Source organism: Schistocerca piceifrons, chromosome 1 (assembly GCF_021461385.2).
Source record: "Schistocerca piceifrons isolate TAMUIC-IGC-003096 chromosome 1, iqSchPice1.1, whole genome shotgun sequence".
Classification (NCBI taxonomy): Eukaryota; Metazoa; Arthropoda; class Insecta; order Orthoptera; family Acrididae; genus Schistocerca; species Schistocerca piceifrons.
In genome coordinates, this window is record NC_060138.1 from 700,120,537 (window position 1) to 700,140,353 (window position 19,817).

The 19,817-nt window shown below is 40.1% G+C and overlaps 1 protein-coding gene across 1 annotated transcript in view; it reads right to left on the bottom strand.

The window, feature by feature from the left end:
* Positions 1-309: 309 nt before the first annotated feature.
* LOC124787457 (protein sel-1 homolog 1) overlaps positions 310-19,817 on the bottom strand; it is a 78,589-nt gene continuing 59,081 nt past the window's right edge. The window contains exons 5-11 of the mRNA XM_047254341.1: positions 16,363-16,488; positions 15,899-16,127; positions 9,911-10,059; positions 9,591-9,756; positions 6,196-6,443; positions 2,063-2,185; positions 310-831 (exon numbers count right to left, since the gene is read on the bottom strand). Of these exons, the coding sequence (XP_047110297.1) occupies positions 697-831; positions 2,063-2,185; positions 6,196-6,443; positions 9,591-9,756; positions 9,911-10,059; positions 15,899-16,127; positions 16,363-16,488 (1,176 nt within the window). The 3' untranslated portion in view covers positions 310-696. The remainder of the gene's footprint in view (positions 832-2,062; positions 2,186-6,195; positions 6,444-9,590; positions 9,757-9,910; positions 10,060-15,898; positions 16,128-16,362; positions 16,489-19,817) is intronic.

Here is a 19,817-nt window from a genome sequence, read left to right on the forward strand (position 1 = left end):
TTCTTTCTTAGTTCTTTTAGAATAGGCAATCCACTCAAATGATGTCACTTCAACAGCTGTTAGACTTGTGATAAAAATGGATGTTTAGTCTATAAGAAGACTACTGATACTATACAAGAAGGCTACAGTCAAGAGAGAATATGACATTGCATAAGAGGAAGTAAAAACATCGAAAAAAAATTTTGGATGTGTGGGAATTATGGTGTATGGGTATATTGTGGGTACATATAGATTGCACTACTTATGTATAACAAGAATTACTACAAAGGGAAAACTTCCAATACAATCTATTATGAATTGCACCACAAGTCCTGGAGACCTGAGTTTATTAGTAATGTGTACATCATTTATTGGCAATGAAACTGATTCCAAACACAGTCTTTATACAGAAAAAATAAACAGTAATTTGGCATGTAAGACTGAAATTCACCAATAAATGAGTGAAAAATATAAAATTTATGAAATCTTGTATTTTAGTCTATTCATCACAATCACAAACTGTTGAAACCTATTTTTGCACAGTCAATCAATTTTTACAGTTGACAATTTATCACATAAGGAGCACATCACACCAGTCAGCTTCAGTTATGCAGGTACAGCAAAGTTTTTGCATCAACACCCCTTACTACATACAGCACACTGATAAATAGTTTCATGGAAATTAAAACGGTTTAAAAATTTGCTGACTGGCACACATTACTGTAGCTGTGGTCTTCGAAAGTAAACAACAATGCCCAGAAGGCCAACCAGAGTCGTTATCAGGTACAAGTCCCAGTTGGAACCAAATATTTGGTCCAAGTTGAGAAGGAGAAACCAGTCCTGCCAGTGGTGCTGTAAATATAAAATAAAATTCACGATTATTACTACATATTAAATAATGTGGAGAAAAAACTGTACTCTTAACTTAGGAACCGTTGACAATAGCGCAAAACCGAGGGGGTCGGGATTTGGGGGGGGGGGGGGGGGGGGGGAGGGAGGGAGATATTTTGGATAGCATTCATCCCATCTCTTGTTTAACTGTCTCTCAGTATGACCTGAACTAACAACTAGCATCTGCCCGCGTATTCAGTCCTAAAACAGAATTCTGTATTCTATGTTACCTCTTGACATTTCCCATGGCCCACAGTTTGAAGTTGATGTTACCAGACTTCAGAAGTAAAATCCTGAATTGAGACTATCAAGTTTCTAAAGGTAAATTTACAAAGGCCATTGAAATTGCATGCTGCTGACAATATGGACCAGCCACTATTGCCCATCAACAATTGCAGAATTACACTTCTGGACCACAAGTGTTTACGCAAGCCAGAGTATCACCATAATAGCATGCTCCATCAGTAATACTGCCAGGTCATAAAAAGATATTGCAATGTACTGCAGCCACATGGCAGCAAAGTACTGTGGCCACAAATTGCCATAAAATTCAACACATGTTAATGCACCTTATGCTCCTTCTAACTGAATACTGGAGTATTTTTCAATCAGTTTATGTGTGTGTAAGATGCTTAATGTTCTATTTCTGACTACTTCTCAGTAAGGGTAACATATCCCAAAGTTAGCAACGGCAACACCGTACAATGAATTTCTACACAAAGTTTCTTTTTTGTTTTTGTTGTTTTACAATTCTGACTTGATATGGCAACTTCTTTCGTGTATCTTCCATTGCCAGATACACAGTCTTTTTGCATGGCGTGACTGTGCTATTTGTTGGGCTTCCATTAACTCTTATCTTTGATGTGTGGACAAAAGTTAGTTCACATTTATCAACAAATTAAGGTTTCAATATACAAGATAAGTCTCTAATTTACACTGCTCTAAAGAAGATACAATGTGTATTGAAACTGCACCTGTGTTGAAACTGCACCTGTGCTGACCATGAAACTCAAAGCAGTGTTTATGCTTATTTAAGATACAAAAATCTAACTTCTAAGACTATCTAAAATGCAAGCTCACATGCACAGTCACTCTCAACTAGTTAAACAACTTAATATGGTGTTTCCTGATCACAGACAAAACAATTAACTATCTGATAATTTTCATAGGCTCATTACTAATAAGAATTTACCTCTCGTATATATTTTAGACCAAAGAGAATAGAAAGCTTCATTAAAGCCAGTGTCACAGGAACTTTAGCATCAGCACTTGTTTCTGCAGCCATATCGTAGCAGCGTTTGGCCAAGTGTATGTCCTATGAAAAAATAGAATTGGATAATTAGCGGAACAAGTCTAAAAGGAAGTAACATACCACTAATTAAGACACAGTGTATCTAAAGAAACCACCAAATCTTGACATTAAGATACAAATATTTTCTATAAATAGATGAAAAACATCCTACACAACTGTAAATCAGTAATATTTTTAAGGTTTCATGAAAATACAGCAGCATAAAATTGGATTTTTTTTTAACTGAACCTATACTCATTACAGAGAGAGATACAAAAATACTGCCTGTGTTTAATGATCCATGGCACATGACAGTGGCACACCACAGTTTCCCAGCATGACTCAATGCTATCTAAACTAGTCATTGATAAAGCAAAGTCATATTTCAGCTTTCTGGCACTCATGTCTTCCTTTTTCAGGTACTTAGAAGCTATGGAACACAAAGACAAAACAGGAACTTTACTGTGAAATAAAAATACAATGGCAACAATATTAGGGAAAGTATAGATTGCTACTCATCATAAACATGACCAGTCAAGTTGCTGATAGGCACAACAAAAAGACTGTTACAGATTAAAGCTTTTGGCCAAACTCTTCTTCAGCAAAGAAACACACACACACACACACACACACACACACACACACAAAAAACCGCTACCACAGGCACCTCCAACCAGAATGCGACTGTCACATGAATAGCAATCTGGAGCAAGGTGGGGAAGGGCGAGGGATAGAGCTGGGTACAGGTGGAGGGGGGGAGGGGGGGGGGGGGAGTGAGTCTGTTGAGGCACGCTGAGACTAGAGATTGACAGGCACAGTGTCGAGAGGTGGGGTTTGAGGGGAAAGAAAGGTGAGCAGAAATGGAGAAGACAGGGAAGGGGGAAAGGATGGGTGGATGCATTGGCAGAGGGCAGTACACATTGAGGGCGAGGGACTGTGAAAACAGAAGAGGTGATAGGACACAAAATGTTGTGTGGTGGATGTGGGGACTGTGTGTTGAGGCAAGGATAATTTCAGGAGCAGAGACTGTGTTTTAAAGATAATTCCCATGTGCACAGGTCAGAAAAGCTGCTGGAGGGGGAGAGGGGAGAGGATCGAGATGGTGTAGGTTGTGAAGCAGCCAGTGAAATCTAGCATAGGTTCAGTTGCATGTTGTGTCACAGGGTGATCTATTCTGCTCTAGGACACAGTTTGGTGGTAGACTTCCATTGTTGTGGACAGCTGGTTGGTAGTCATACCAATATAAAAAGTGGTGCAATGGTTGCAGCAGAGCTAGTATGCAGCTTGGTTGCTTTCACAGATGGCCTGGTCTTTGATGGTGATATGCATGTGACAGGACTGGAATAGGGTAAGCTGGGTGGATGGATTGGGCAGATTCTTGACCTGGGTCTTCGGTAGGAATCCCTAATTTCAGGGCATGATGATGGATAATCAAAACCCTGACAAAGGATGTGGTTCAGTTGTTACAGTTCAGGGAGGTATTGGGTGATGAAGAGGGCACTCTTTTTGTAGCTGGTTATGGAGGTGGTGGGAAAATTGGGGGTGTTTGGGGAAATGGTATGGGAAATTGTCTGCGGACTAGGTCTGGGGGATAGTTCCTGCCTGTGGAGGCTTTGGTGAGACTTTCAATGGCTGCCTCACAACCCAGGCCTTCTGGATCCTCTCCTTCACCACCAGCTTTTCTGAACTGCGCAGGTGGGAGTTATCCTGCAACCCATTCTCATCTCCCAAAATTATCCCAACCTCAACCTACTGTAAGTCTCTCTCTCTCTCTCTCTCTCTCTCTCTCTCTCTCTCTCTCTCTCTTCACCCTCCACCTAACAGTTTCTGCCCCCTCATCCTATCACTCCTTTCCTTTTAACATTCTGTAATCACCTGTACCTTCCCCTTCCCTGCTTCTCTCCTTTTCCACTTCCCCTTTCTTTCTTTTACCCCCATCTCCCATCACTGTGCCTTGCAGTCTGGTCCCTGCACGCCCCACCAGGCAGCACTCTTCTCTCCCCTACCTCTCATATCCTGCTATCCCTCCCTCTTCCCCACCCCACTCCAGATTGCTATCCACATGACAGTCACAGTCTGGCTGGAGGTTCCAGTGAGGTGTGCTTGCTTGTGTGAATGTGTGTGTGCTTTCTTTCCTAAAGAAGGCTTTACCCTAAAGTGTTTGTTGTGCCTATCTGCAACTCAACTTGTCACCTTTTCAGTGAGTAGCAATCTATTGTTTTCGTAATATTTTGGATATTCCGACCTGGAGATTCCAAAATAATGGCTGTTTGTTTGAAAGTGCACATCTGTAGAATCAAAAACTGTTGATGAACAACATTCAACACCTTGTTACTCCACCCTTTGGATTGTTACATTCTGAAATCCTCCTTGGCAGGTTACCATCAAGAAGGTAGAGATGTTGCTTTTCAAACATGTCTCTTCCTTAAACGGTGACCCTGCTCATGTTATATAATGTGGGAGGAGGGTTCCTACAGTGATGCCTTACAAGTTTTGACTGGCACAAGTGATCGGGTTCAGGGCAGAAGAGATTGCAGGCCATTCCATTTAACTGATCCTGCTTCTTGTACAATGCTCAAAATTATTCTTGATAGTGATAAGAGATGTTCTACATCCATACATGACAGCAGACCACAATACGACTGACCCATGTCCCTGCATTATCTACGGAGTACATGCTCATGACATACAGTGGTAACTCCACATTCTTCTGTAATTATCATCAAGCATAGACAAATCCTGCACTTGTCGGTGAAGAGAACCTAATGCCATTGATGAAGGTTCTATTCTGTGTGTTCCCTAGCCCATATTTTTCACACACTGCAGTATTTTGGGGTTTGTAGTGTTGTTTGTAATGATCACCTATGGGTCAAATTAATCATGTGGAGATAGTTGCACACTGTGTGGATCAATATAACCCTCTCTGCTGCCTTCTCCCAAAGACACCTATGAGCCATAATTTTCAGGCAACAGTTGTTAGCTAGTGTCATTGACTACAGGCAACTGCTACAAGGCAACTTTCAATGTTTTGAAACTCACAATAACGGCTATATGCTCACACAACATCACTGTTCTGTATGCCAATTCGGCAAACAACTTTCCATGTGCAGTAAAGTGACAATACATGCTCCATTCACAAACTGGAGACAACACATTGTACTGGGAATGCAAGTTTACTTTTATGTCCATTATACAGGTGGCTGTGTGTTAAGATATCTTATGTACAGGACAACAGAGAAAGATGTTCCCAATATAAAAAAAAAAAAGAAAAAGAAAAAAATGCAAGCTATGTAAGTCATCATGGAATTGCATAACTTTCTGAGCAGTGTATATAATTATCTGTTATGGAAGCATCTTACTGACACACTGTTAAAAAAATGTCGTGTGACTAGGGCCTCCCGTCAGACAGACCGTTCGCCCGGTGCAAGTCTTTCGATTTGACGCCACTTCGGCAACTTGCGCGTCAATGGGGATGAAATCATGATGATTAGGACAACACAACACTCAGTCCCTGAGTGGAGAAAATCTCTGACCCAGCCGGGAATCGAACCCGGGCCCTTAGGATTGACATTCTGTCACACTGACCACGCAGCTACTGGGCGCGGACGACACACTGTGTTGACAGATTATTGCATATAGGGAGGAGGGGAGGGGGCTACAATTGCTATATTGATTTCATGCTGAACACTAGTTCAGATTATGAGAAGGGGGAAGGGGATGAGATGATAAAGTGTCTAGATACCATTTAGAACAGAAATCGGAAAAATAAGATTACTTAGAGCAAATATACATGCAACTCCCTCTCTTCTCATTCTGTAAATGTAAAACAAACTTATAAAAGATACTTTCTTCTCCTACCAAAATATCATCTGATACATACTGAAAAGATTTAATAGTTCTGTTCATATTGAACTGTTGCTCCACACTAACAGTAAAACCATATACCAGATTGGAATGAGCAAGCATGTATGATGCCTTCTAACAAAATGAAAATGGTGAAGGTAATGTTCAGACATAAAAAGATTAATACTTACTTGTCGCATTCCAAGGCCTTGCTCATGCATGTATCCCAAATTGAACATCGCCTGAGCATTGTGTTGTTGGTCTGAAGCAATTTGGTAATGTGAGGCTGCCATTTCATAATCAACAGGTGTTCCCAATCCATAATAATAATAGTCCCCCAATTTTACTTGGGCCGCTGAGTAACCTTGTGCTGCTGCACGGCCCCAATACATTAGAGCACGTACATATGTTTCTGGCTCTACGAACATTGAAACATCTCCTGTAATATGAAAAAATATACGTATCACTACAACAATGGCCACAAAAATTTTGATTCAGAAACAATAAAGCATTTTTATTCATGCAACTAACATTTTTGAACTCAACTCTGCCATATACATGTTTGCTGTGCAAGTGTTTTAACAGTGTTCACTTTCTGTAGGACATAATATATTTCCTATTTTATCCACCTTTTCTTTTGTGTAAGTACTAGAGAAGAGGTAATAATATTTTGTATATTGTGGAGGCAAGATTTTGACAACATGAGAGATCACAACAAAAGACCCTGCAGAAAAAATTGCAATATCATGTGCTGCTCCACAAGCATGAGTCTGCAACAGAACAATTAAACCTAACAAAATAATTTCTTTGAGCCTGATTGCAAGTTTCATGCAGTTCTTAGAAGATTAAAACGTGATTCATCTTCATCAATTCCTCAAATAAGTTATTTTTCGTGACTTAAGATTTGCAGCAGTGCATCACTCTGAATGCTAATGTCCAAAATGATCCTGCTGCAAAAAATATTTTAAGTTTTATTCAAAAAAATGTAACTATTAAGAGTTCCTTTGGCTTTAGAGCATCATACTTTACAAATAAGAATATAGTTTTATGATACACAATGGCGGATAGCATACAGCTTTGTCAATATAAGGGCCGTCACGCTTGTCTGTCACCTAAGCTTTCTAATAATTTCTTGTTACACTTATACTAGAGTCATATGCTCTTGCAACGGAGCAACAGGACACACCTTCTACTGTCAGGTACCCTATACAATGTCTGTTCAAAAAAAAAAAAAATTCCACAAAATGCGTAATTTCATGCCAATGGTGCAGTTGGCATTCCTGCACACACCTGTGTTTATGTGTAACTGCCAGAACTTTCATCATTGTATGTCTGTTAGTTACTGTTCAGAGCTGTATTGAGTAGAACATTGTGTCTCACTGTTTGCGAATTATGAGATGGCAAGAGCCAGAGGAGCAATTCGTCTGCATTAAATTTTGCATGAAACTCGAGAAAACCTTTACAGGGAAACACCAAATGATGCAGGAAGCCTATGGTGATGAGTGCTTAAGCCGTATTCAGTATTACGAATGGTTCACATGGTTTAAAAATAGTCAGATGGAAGTTAAAGATGACTCGTTCAGGACGCCCTTCGACATCTGCTGATGACGCTCATGGCAGGAACATCAATGAAATTGTGCATGCCAATCAAAGACTGACTGTCCGAGAGATTGCAGAAGAATGCAACATTTCAGTTAGATCAAGTCATGAAATTCTGACACAGCATATTGGAATGCATCATGTTACCACCAAGACCTTCACCTCGCAATCTGTGAAGAGCTTTTGGATCAAGCAAATGAGAACAAGCTGTTCCTTATGAGAATCATAACTGGTGATGCGACATGGATCTATGGTGGTGATGTTGACATCAAGATTCAATCTTCACAATGGGTCGGGAAAGGTTCTCCAAGATCAAAAAAGCGCATCAGGTCAGGTCAAATGTCAAAGCCATGCTGATAGTTTTCTTTGATTTTGAAGGGTTAGTTCATCATGAATTCGTGCCACAGGCACAAACTGTTAATCAGTGGTACTACAGGAACGTGTTGTGATGCCTGCAAGAAAATGTGAGAATGAAACTGTTTGAAATGTGGTGAGAAATTTCATGGCTCTCACATAACAATTACGTACCTGCACATTCATCCCAGTTGGTGCATAACTACTGTGCAAAAAACGAAATCACTGTGCTGTCTCATCCTTTGTACTCTCCAGACCTGGTCCCTGCAAACTTTTTTTTTTTTTTATTTCCAAAATTGAAAACCCTGTTGAAAGGACAAAGATTTGCAATGATAGATGGGATAAAAGAAAATTCACAGGCAACACTTTGCACGATCCAGCAAGAAGAGTACCAAGGCTGCTTCCAGAAGTGGAAAAAGCATTGAGAGCGAAGTATCAATTGTGGCGGAGAGTATTTTGAAGGATACCATGCACGACAAGTAGAAGGTAAGAGCAGAAAAAATTTGTGGACAAAGTTTTGAATTTTTTTAACAGACTTTTTATGAAGACATATCATAAATGTACAGAATGCACCAGTTTTGTTTTTATGCTCACAATCTTTGATGTAGGGCTATTGAGTATCATAAGCTGAAACTCTCCAATGAGGAGACAGCATCTTGTACCCTAATAACAGCAAAAGAAATCTATCTTTTTTGATCAGACAATATGGAAATGGGATGAGTAGGGTTTAATGTCTTGTTGACAATGAGGTCATAAAGAGCGACGGCTCAAGCTCAGGTTCAGGGAGAATAGGAAAAGAAACTGACCTAGCTCCTTTACACAGGAACCGTGCTAGTTTTCTCCACGTTTTTTGTTTTATAACTTCAGACAACCAAAAACGTCCTAATTATAATCATATTAATCCATCTTCTACATATTTCAATGGTTCATAACCCACCCATCTGGATTTCTTAGCTATTGCTATCATTCAACTTCTGTATCTCTTCTTTTTTCCTGTCTTTCTGCTCCTTGACGTTCTTCCTAACATGCATCTTTGTAGTACACATTGCGAAAATCATAATGTTTGGTTGTTATGTTCAACTAAGTTGTCTAACTTGCAATATACATTGATTATAGATTCCATGTTTAAAGCTAATTGGATCTTTAATTTTGAACACAACATTTATTTAACAAATGAACTTCAAGCTATTGTTGTTATCTTGTGTCTTCACATTACTATTATTAATTTCTTCATTTTCTTACACTAGCTCTTTCATTCAGTTGTTCTTTGTTAGAGAACCAGTGCTGTCCTGGTAAAATAAAATCATCATCTTTATTTTGATAACGGTTCCAGTGCATTCCAATTATGTGATAAAGAAATCTCTTTCAAAGCAGCATGAAAAATGGGCTAATATATCGTTTAATTCTTATTTTCATGCTCTTGGTGGAATATAACTGAAGCTGTAACCTCATTGTAGAAGTTACTTAATAATTTGATATTGCAAATCTAATTCTCGTTTATAAAGTATTTCCAGCACAATTTTTTTTCGAACCAAACTTTGAAACTTTTTTGATCAAGACAACTCTGAGAAAGAGGTGACTCACTGCCATTTCATCTTTAGCACTATACACTTTATGAATTAAAGGGACTCACCTCTGTCCAATAAGAAGGCCGCATTACTTTGTGCAACCTCATAACCAAGTTCGGCCAGTAATGCATATGTAACAAATGCCTCATCATATCTACCTTCTCGGTAGTGATTGTGTGCTTCCATTAATTTCTCACCCCACTTTCCCCTTTCTGCGACGTTTTTGAAAAGCTAAAATAAAAATACAATAGACAAATAGATATAACTGTTCATTTGGAAACATCTGAAATTTCACAAACTAAGTTTATCAACATCCAATTTAAAATCAGAGACTACAGTTACGCAGTTTCAGTAAGGAATAAAACTCAACATTTTAACATCTCACCTCAACAGCTGTTGGACATGACCGCATTAAACCGGTTCCCGTCGCATGCATCTGTGCCAGATTGTAGAACGCAAGAATGTGACCAGACTGTGATGCAAGACTGAAGTATTTATTCGCCAACTTGTAATCACGACGCACTCCTAGGCCTCCTGTGAAAAGATTAATAAAAATTAAATAAGTTATATCAAACTATTGTAATGTTACTGCATGAGTAAGGATAACTATTACTTTGCACTTAAAAAACTAGTGCCAAATATGGTCACATAAGTAAGTGTGGCATGTGTCTATTAGACAATAATTTCTAACTTTGATTTTCTGAAGAATATTTTTGTAACACAACTGTTTGAGTGTAAAACCACCAACAGCCCAGTGACTTCAGACGTACTGTATATGAACTCAAAAATTTCCTCATATACAAGTCACTATTCACTTGTTTCTCCTTTTCCAACATCATTTCAAATGCATTACCTTTCTTTAACAGTTTTATTTTTTTTATATTTTTTTCCAAACATCTTAAAATAAGCTTCTACCTCTTAACTCATATCAATGTAAAATTTCTAGATACAGAAATATCACTTCCCATTAGTGATGATAGGAAACATTAACTATCAATGGACACATCATGCTACTTGTCTTTGAAGCACTAATTTATGAACGTGGCAAAACACTTAAGACACTTTGGTTCACTAATGGACATCAGGCCCGCCAGTAGTTGCACCTGTAAGCTTTCATCGGCACATCTCATAATTTCCATCCATCCATGTACAAGCCACATCTTTGATTTTTATGATTTTCATCATCAGTCTGTCATATGAAATATGGGAGTATCCAAACTGAATATGGTTAAAAAGAAGTGTCCTATAGCAGAAATAGTGTTGGGGGGAGGGGGGGGGGGGGGGGGGGAGATAAGAAAGTAAAACAAAATACAGAATTCAGGAAAAATGGATTTTATTCTTGTCTGAATATATGCTGATCATTAGCGGAAAATTTAAAATTGCTCGTCAATGATCAGGACATCATTTGCAAAAAGGAGTATTTTCATACAATGCTTCTAATAGTATAATACTATGAGCATTTCATTTATAGGATCAGAAATTCCTCAAAAAAATGGAATATTTATTACTGATAGAGTGTTTCAGCATGACAAAAATTTTACTCTGTGTACATACACCATCATAAGAATAAACACTTACAGACTATAATTCTGCTAGAGAATACTCAGCAACAGACTCTTAAACATTTACAACGTATTTAGTAGGATTATATTTTTTTAAAAATGTATATTAATTTGTCATTCATTTGTAGTTTAAGATAATCAATTTTCAAATGTTCCACTGCAGTTCTTGGCACTTTCCCTCCAAACAGCTACCACCAACTTAATTACAAGCAACAACTGAGGTTGGAAATATCCATGCTATTCCCAGGCTTACTGGTATCATAAAATTTCTGGGTGTCATCACTTCTCTGTGTAATACAACAGTTCAATTTACAATTTGCTACTAGAGATTGCCCCTGTCCTCCCACTAGATGGCTGTGTGTGCATGCATATATTCCATTCTGAAAGCATGAAGCCACCTGCATTATTTGTCAATGCCAACCATATTCTGAGCAACAATGTGTCCAAGTAGAAACGTGCCACAAGTTGCTGCCTGTCAGTAAGATCATGTTCTCCAACTTTCCTCCCATCCTTCTCCAGTGATGATACTTTAAATTTTATTTCCAAACAATGGGAAGTCCAGGCTGCACTATCAACAGTATTATAGAAAGGGTAGATTGCTACTAATCATAAAAATGAGTTCTCCAGTTCTACCTTAGGTTCATCTCCAATGACAATCTATAGCTTCCCACTTTTTACATTAATCCTCATCCAAACTGCTAGCTGCTGTCTATTAGTCAGCATTCATGACCCCCCCCCCCCCCTTTCCCTTTCCCAACACCACTCATCTCCCCCCCACCCCCCGAAACATTCCACGTGGGAAAAATATATCTAAAAACAAAGATGATGTGACTTATCAAACGAAAGCGCTGGCAGGTCGATTGACACACAAACATACACAAACATACACACAAAATTCAAGCTTTCGCAACAAACGGTTGCTTCATCAAGAAAGAGGGAAGGAGAGGGAAAGACGAAAGGATGTGGGTTTTAAGGGAGAGGGTAAGGAGTAACTCCAATCCCGGGAGCAGAAAGACTTACCTTAGGGGGAAAAAAGGACAGGTATACATTCGCACACACACCCACATCCATCTGCACATACACAGACACAAGCAGACATTTGTAAAGGCAAAGAGTTTCGGCAGAGATGTTTCCCTCTACCAAATGGGAAAGCGCTGGTAGACAGAGACAATAAAAAAACATACACACAAAATTTCAAGCTTTCGCAACCAATGGTTGCTTCGTCAGGAAAGAGGGAAGGAGAGGAAAAGACGAAAGGATGTGGGTTTTAAGGGAGAGGGTAAGGAGTCATTCCAATCCCGGGAATGGAAAGACTTGCCTTAGGGGGAAAAAAGGACAGGTATACACACATGCACACACACGCACACGCACACACACACACACACACACACACACACACACACACACACACACATATCCATCCACACATATACAGACACAGGCAGACATATTTAAAGGCAAAGAGTTTGGGCAGTGATGTCAGTCAAGGCGGCAGTGCAGAGGCAAAGATGTTGAATGACAGGTGAGGTATGAGTGGCGGCAACTTGAAATTAGCGGAGGTTGAGGCCTGGTAGATAATGGGAAGAGAGGATATATTGAAGGGCAAGTTCCCATCTCCGGAGTTCTGATAGGTTGGTGTTAGTGGGAAGTATCCAGATAACGCGGACGGTGTAACACTGTGCCAAGATGTGCTGGCCATGCACCAAGGCATGTTTAGCCACAGGGTGATCCTCTTTACCAACAAACACTGTCTGCCTGTGTCCATTCATGCGAATGGACAGTTTGTTGCTGGTCATTCCCACATAGAAAGCGTCACAGTGTAGGCAGGTCAGTTGGTAAATCATGTGGGTGCTTTCACATGTGGCTCTGCCTTCGATCATGTACACCTTCCGGGTTACAAGACTGGAGTAGGTGGTGGTGGGAGGGTGCATGGGACAGGTTTTACACCAGGGGCGGTTACAAGGGTAGGAGCCAGAGGGTAGGGAAGGTGGTTTGGGGATTTCATAGGGATGAACTAAGAGGTTATGAAGGTTAGGTGGATGGCGGAAAGACACTCTTGGTGGAGTGGGGAGGATTTCATGAAGGATGGATCCCATTTCGGGACAGGATTTGAGGAAGTCTTATCCCTGCTGGAGAGCCACATTCAGAGTCTGATCCAGTCCCGGGAACTATCCTGTCACAAGTGGGGCACTTTTGGGGTTCTTCTGTGAGAGGTTCTGGGCTTGAGGGGGTGAGGAAGTGGCTCTGGTTATTTGCTTCTGTACCAGGTCGGGAGGGTAGTTGCGAAATGCGAAAGCTGTTTTCATGTTGTTTGTGTAATGGTTCAGGGATTCAGGACTGGCGCAGATTCGTTTGCCACGAAGACCTAGGCTGTAGGGAAGGGACCGTTTGATATGGAATGGGTGGCAGCTGTCATAATGGAGGTACTGTTGCTTGTTGGTGGGTTTGATGTGGACAGATGTGTGAAGCTGGCCATTGGACAGATGGAGGTCAACATCAAGGAACATGGCATGGGATTTGGAGTAGGACCAGGTGAATCTGATGGAACCAAAGGAGTTGAGGTTGGAGAGGAAATTCTGGAGTTGTTCTTCACTGTGAGTCCAGATCATGAAGATGTCATCAATAAATCTGTACCAAACTTTGGGTTGGCAGGCCTCGGTAACCAAGAAGGCTTCCTCTAAGTGACCCATAAATAGGTTGGCATACGAGGGGGCCATCCTGGTACCCATGGCTGTTCCCTTTAATTGTTGGTATGACTGGCCTTCAAAAGTGAAGAAGTTGTGAGTCAGGATGAAGCTGGCTAAGGTAATGAGGAAAGAGGTTTTAGGTAGGGTGGCAGGTGATCGGCGTGAAAGGAAGTGCTCCATTGTAGCGAGGCCCTGGACGTGCGGGATATTTGTGTATAGGGAAGTGGCATCAATAGTTACAAGGATGGTTTCCAGGGGTAACTGACTGGGTAAGGATTCCAGGCGTTCGAGAAAGTGGTTGGTATCTTTGATGAAGGATGGGAGACTGCATGTAATGGGTTGAAGGGGTTGAAGGTGTTGATCTACGTAGGCAGAGATATGTTCTGTGGGGGCTTGGTAACCAGCTACAATGGGGCGGCCGGGATGTTTGGGTTTGTGAATTTTAGGAAGTAGGTAGAAGGAAGGAGTGCGAGGTGTCGGTGGGGTCAGGAGTTTGATGGAGTCAGGTGACCTGCCTACACTGTGACGCTTTCTACTATGTGGGAGTGACCAGCAACAAACTGTCCATTCGCATGAATGGACACAGGCAGACAGTGTTTGTTGGTAATGAGGATCACCCTGTAGCTAAACATGCCTTGGTGCACGGCCAGCACATCTTGGCACAGTGTTACACCGTCCGCGTTATCTGGATACTTCCCACTAACACCAACCTATCAGAACTCTGGAGATGGGAACTTGCCCTTCAATATACCCTCTCTTCCCATTATCCACCAGGCCTCAACCTCCACTAATTTCAAGTTGCCGCCACTCATATCTCACCTGTCATTCAACATCTTTGCCTCTGCACTTCCGCCTTGACTGACATCTCTGCCCAAACTCTTTGCCTTTAAATGTGTCTGCTTGTGTCTGTATATGTGTGGATGGATGTGTGTGTGTGTGTGTGTGTGTGTGTGTGTGTGTGTGTGTGTGTGTGTGTGCGCGCGAGAGAGAGCGAGAGTGTATACCTGTCCTTTTTTCCCCCTAAGGCAAGTCTTTCAGCTCCCAGGATTGTAATGATTCCTTACCCTCTCCCTTAAAACCCACATCCTTTCGTCTTTCCCTCTCCTTCCCTCATTCCTGATGAAGCAACCTTAGGTTGCGAAAGCTCGAATTTTATGTGTGTGTTTGTGGATCTATCAACATACCAACGCTTTCGTTTGGTAAGTTATATCATCTTTGTTTATATATATAGTGTGATTGTAGCAACAGCTGCTTCAATCCAGTTTCGTAATTCATGGAGGTCTGCTGGTAGTGGAGGCACATACACACGATCCTTGATGAAGCCCCAACAGAAAAAAATCGCATCGCGTTAGGTTGGGTGAACATGGAGGCCATGCAAGGCAACCCTGTCATTGGGATTGGGCCCCTTGCAGCCTATCTAGGGCTTGCTTCACATGGCCCCCACATTCACCCGACCTAGCGCCACGTGATTTTTTTCCTTTCGGGCTTCGTCAAGGATCGTGTGTACATGCCTCTGCTACCAGCAGATCTGCCTGAATTAAGAAACCGGACTGAAGCAGCTGTTGCTACAATCACTGAAGACAGACTTACCAACATTTGGGAAGAACTCTGCTATAGACTAGATGTGTGCAATGTGACAAATGGTGCTCACATTGAACATTTATAAGGTTCTTGGTAGAACTGTGAGTTGCTCTTTCATTTGACATATCATTTATAACTGTAAGTTTAATGTAATAAATATTACAAAGCGTTAAAACCCCCATATTCATTTATAAAAACCCTGTATATATCCTCCACATTTCACAGACACCATCCATATTTTTGCTTTGATAAAACCTATTTCACATTTTGCAGGTGACTAATTCCTTTTGGACTTCAGTAGTGAGCTAACTGAATGAACCTCAGCCTCTGAAATGCACCCCACAGAAACAATAATACAGTGTTCAAGTTCATACACAGGTTTTTGCCAATGTTCTACTGTTTAAGAAGCAATGACAAAGTTGTGTGTGTTAATTTATAAAGCCATTTTGATATCTGATTGGCTCTCTCACTTCTAATATGAGCATGGGCAAATGGTTTAGTGTGTTTAAGACTATTAGAAAGTAAATACATTTTTCTTCTTACGGAAGTACATGTTTCCAAGTTGCAGCTGTCCATCAACCCATCCCTGGTCAGCTGCCTGAGAAAAATACTTGAAAGCTTTAGCCAAATCCTTTTCCACTCCCTTTCCATGTAGGTACATCAGTCCCAGACCACTTAAACCAACAGGGTTGTTTAGTTCAGCAGCTTTCTTGAAGTACTTTAATGCAGTTTCATTATCCTGCTTCACTATGTCACTGCCCTCGAAGTAGATCTGTAAAGAAGAATCAGTAACAGACAAATGAGGTTCACATACTCTAGTTTGAATATTTCGTTCCATTAATGAGTGTGAAAAAAAGAGTGCACAGATTTTGAAAATATACTCAATATATATATCTCACATAAAAATAATGAGTACTGGAATTACACTGTTACTGTCCACTATCTTCATACAAGCAGCACTCCAAAGAACTCAGACACAGCACTGTGTTGACCTTTCCACAGCTCACCTTGCCCAGAAAGGCCATTGCAACAGGGTTTCCAGCTTCTGCTGCTTGTGTGAAGTATTGTAGAGCCTTCTGATGATCCTGTTGTACTCCACGACCTCCTTGGTAGTGCAACTGTCCAAGTCCCACCTGTGAAATTGCATTGTTTTAAAGTTGATGTATGCTGAGCATACAAAACACAAGAGTGTACATGAGTTAAAAAGAAAACTCTGTTCATGGAAAGTGGAAAAAAGTAATTCTTAAATGATTTACTATAAATTAAGATGATACAAAAACAATAATATAAAAGTCTTAGAGTTGAATGAGTGAAAGGAATTGGAAAAGCCAACAAAGCAGAAATAATGTGAATTGATAAATATTTGTGAGTGGAAAATACAAAACACAAATTTCAACAGGAAATTCTGCAAATGATATGCGATGTTGCAGAGGCGATAGAGCTCACGCTTTACAACAATATATATTAAGTAAAATAGCAAGTGATTATCATAATCACTGACAAAACAAGATAGATGCATTACTATGTAAAATGAATGGATGTCTGAATGCAGAGAGCAATCAGAAATAAAGAGTAAAAAAGGAGGGGTCGGTCAATCTGAAGGTCGGTTATACCTTAATAGAGCCTTCCTCCAACACATGTACCAGTTCATGACCAGTAAGAGACATACAGATCAACATTAAATTTATCAATTTTTTAATCTATTGGGCTTCTGTTCAATCACTCAAGACACTATGACACAGAATAATTCTTAACACAATGAGACCTTATAAAAACTGAATTATAAAATTTATATGGAAACAAGAGAGATAATAGTAACCATACAGCATAAGAATTCACTTTGTTTAACAAATTTTAATAATGGGCTAGCAAGTAGGAATGTGAAATCGATCACTGTTGAAACACTGCATTTTTCACATCCAAAATTTTGTTAGAGGTAACTTTCACATTTAATGCCAGGGAAATTCCATAACTGACAGGGGATCAAACTCTGAAATACTGGATTATTACTCTTCACTAAGACTTCTTGTACTATATGACAGTATTTTAAATGTCACACATAAGACATACTTTTGGATGGAATCCTATAACACGAAGAAACAAATTAATTACTGAGCAACCCAAAGTGAATATTAACTTTACAATAGAAAGAAAAATGTACAATAATGTACTGAACAGACAGCATTAAATAGATTACAGAAGATATAGTACACATGAATGTGTGGTGTCTGTTCTTTTGGACATGTCCAAAAGACACCACACAGAATACACAGCTGTTATATATTATATGTAAATTGAAGGTGGAGAGGGGAGGAAAGGAAAGGAAAGGAAAGGAAAGGGATCACTGTTGTCGGCTAGACTGAGACATTATGCGGCATTGGCGGCTACTAATGAAAATTTGTACCGGACCAGGATTTGGACCCAGGATGTCCTGGTTACTAGACAGGTGCAGTAACCACCACAAATAATGTCCCAATGCAGCTTCCTCTCTCCACCTTCAATTTACATATAATGACACAGTATACCCTACTTTTTGCAGAAGATGCTAGGTAGAGCACAATATCCATGTTCCAAAAATGTTTGTACAGCATCAACATGTGCCCAGTAATTTCCTCGCTCGATGTCACACACATGCACACCCATTGAGTGCAAGCCCATTGGCAAATGGTGTTGCCACATTGATAAAAAACATGAACTCTGTACAACTTCACCACCACACATGTCACTAATAGATCCCACAAGAACTGGAATACATTTACAATTACAAGGTGTACAACTTTTCTCCCACCGTTTGCCGATAGGTGGCGACAACGGGAAGTACCGGTCAAAAGAAATAGATTGCAGAAGTCAGGCAGTTAGCTTGGACCTCGGTCAACATAACCTCATTCAAACATTAGTCAATTTGTGTCTGCATCATAAAGTTGTTCTTGACCGAAAATAACAGTTTATGAGCCTAATTCTCATCATTTGAAGGAGGTGTTACTGTTTTGTTTCAATGTCAAGAATGCAGCGGCTGAGTCTCATTGAATGCTCTCAAGTACGTATGGTAAGAACACTATTAGTGAAAGAACATCTTGCGAGTGGTTTCAACATTTCAAGATCGATTATTTTAACATCGTAGCCGGCGTAGTGGTGGAAGAGAGAATGTTTCCAAAGTTGCAGAATTGGAGACATTGCTGAGTGAAGACTCGCATCAAACTCAAGAAGAAATGGCACGATTAATGGGAGTGACAAAGCAAGCGATTTCAAAATGTCTCAAGGCTATGGGCATGATTCAGAAAGAAGGAACTTGGCGTGTGAGATGAAACCAAGAGAAGTTGAACAGTTTTTGTTTGTTTGCAAACAGTTGCTTCAGAGGCAAAAACGGAAGGGATTTCTGCTTCGCATTGTGACTGGGGTCGAAAAATGGGTTCATTATGATACCCCTAAACACAAAAAATCATGGGGATATCCCGGCCATGCTTCCACATCGACAGCCAAACAGAATATTCACGGCACCAAGATTTGAAGGGACCAGCTCTACGTCATGTACCATGAGGTGTTAAAACCAAGTGAAATAATCACAAGTGCTCATTATCGAACACAATTAATGCGTTTGAGCAGTGCATTAAAAGACAAATGGCCGTGATACAGCGAGAGGCAGGATAAAGTGATTTTGCAGCATGACAACATTCGACCCTACATTGCAAAAGAGGTCAAAATGTACTTGTAAACATTAAAATGGGAAGTCCTATGCCACCCTCTGTATTCTCCAGACATTGCTTCCTCTGACTATCATCTGTTTAGATCAATGGCGCATGGCCTGGCTGAGCAACACTTCCGATCTCATGAAGTCACAAATTGGATCAATTCGTGGATCGCTTCAAAATATTAACAATTTTTTTCAGCATGGGATTTGTACACTGCCCGAAAGATGGGAGAAAGTAGTGGCCAGTGATGGAAAATACTTTGAATGATACATGTGTAACCAATTTGTTTCATTAAAGCCTCAAATTTGGGGAAAAAACAGTGAAAGCAAAGTTGTACACCTTGTAGAATTTCTTTTTAGCTGTTGACTGTCCAAGTGTATGCTGATACCTGAAATCCACCAAGTATTGCCATACTGGCCAATTATGTTCAAGTGGAACATAAATTAAAGTGAGAACCGAATATGAAATGTTGCACTTATTCAGCTGTGTAACTGTAAATTTGTGTGAAAGAACAGCTGATGAAATGATGCTCACATTCAATCTACTGCTAAAATTGCACTAGCATTGAGACATTTAAAACAGAACAAATGAAAAAGATTTATGTTTAGGAATGTGACAACTCATAATTATTGCATTTGTTTATAATTAACAAAAAACTTCAATAAAGCTACACTGTAGGCTCTCTTGAGTAAATCAACCAAACTGACTAATATGACTTCTTATAGTCGGTAATATTAACTGCAATACCACAAGAGGAAGCAAACACAGGCTGT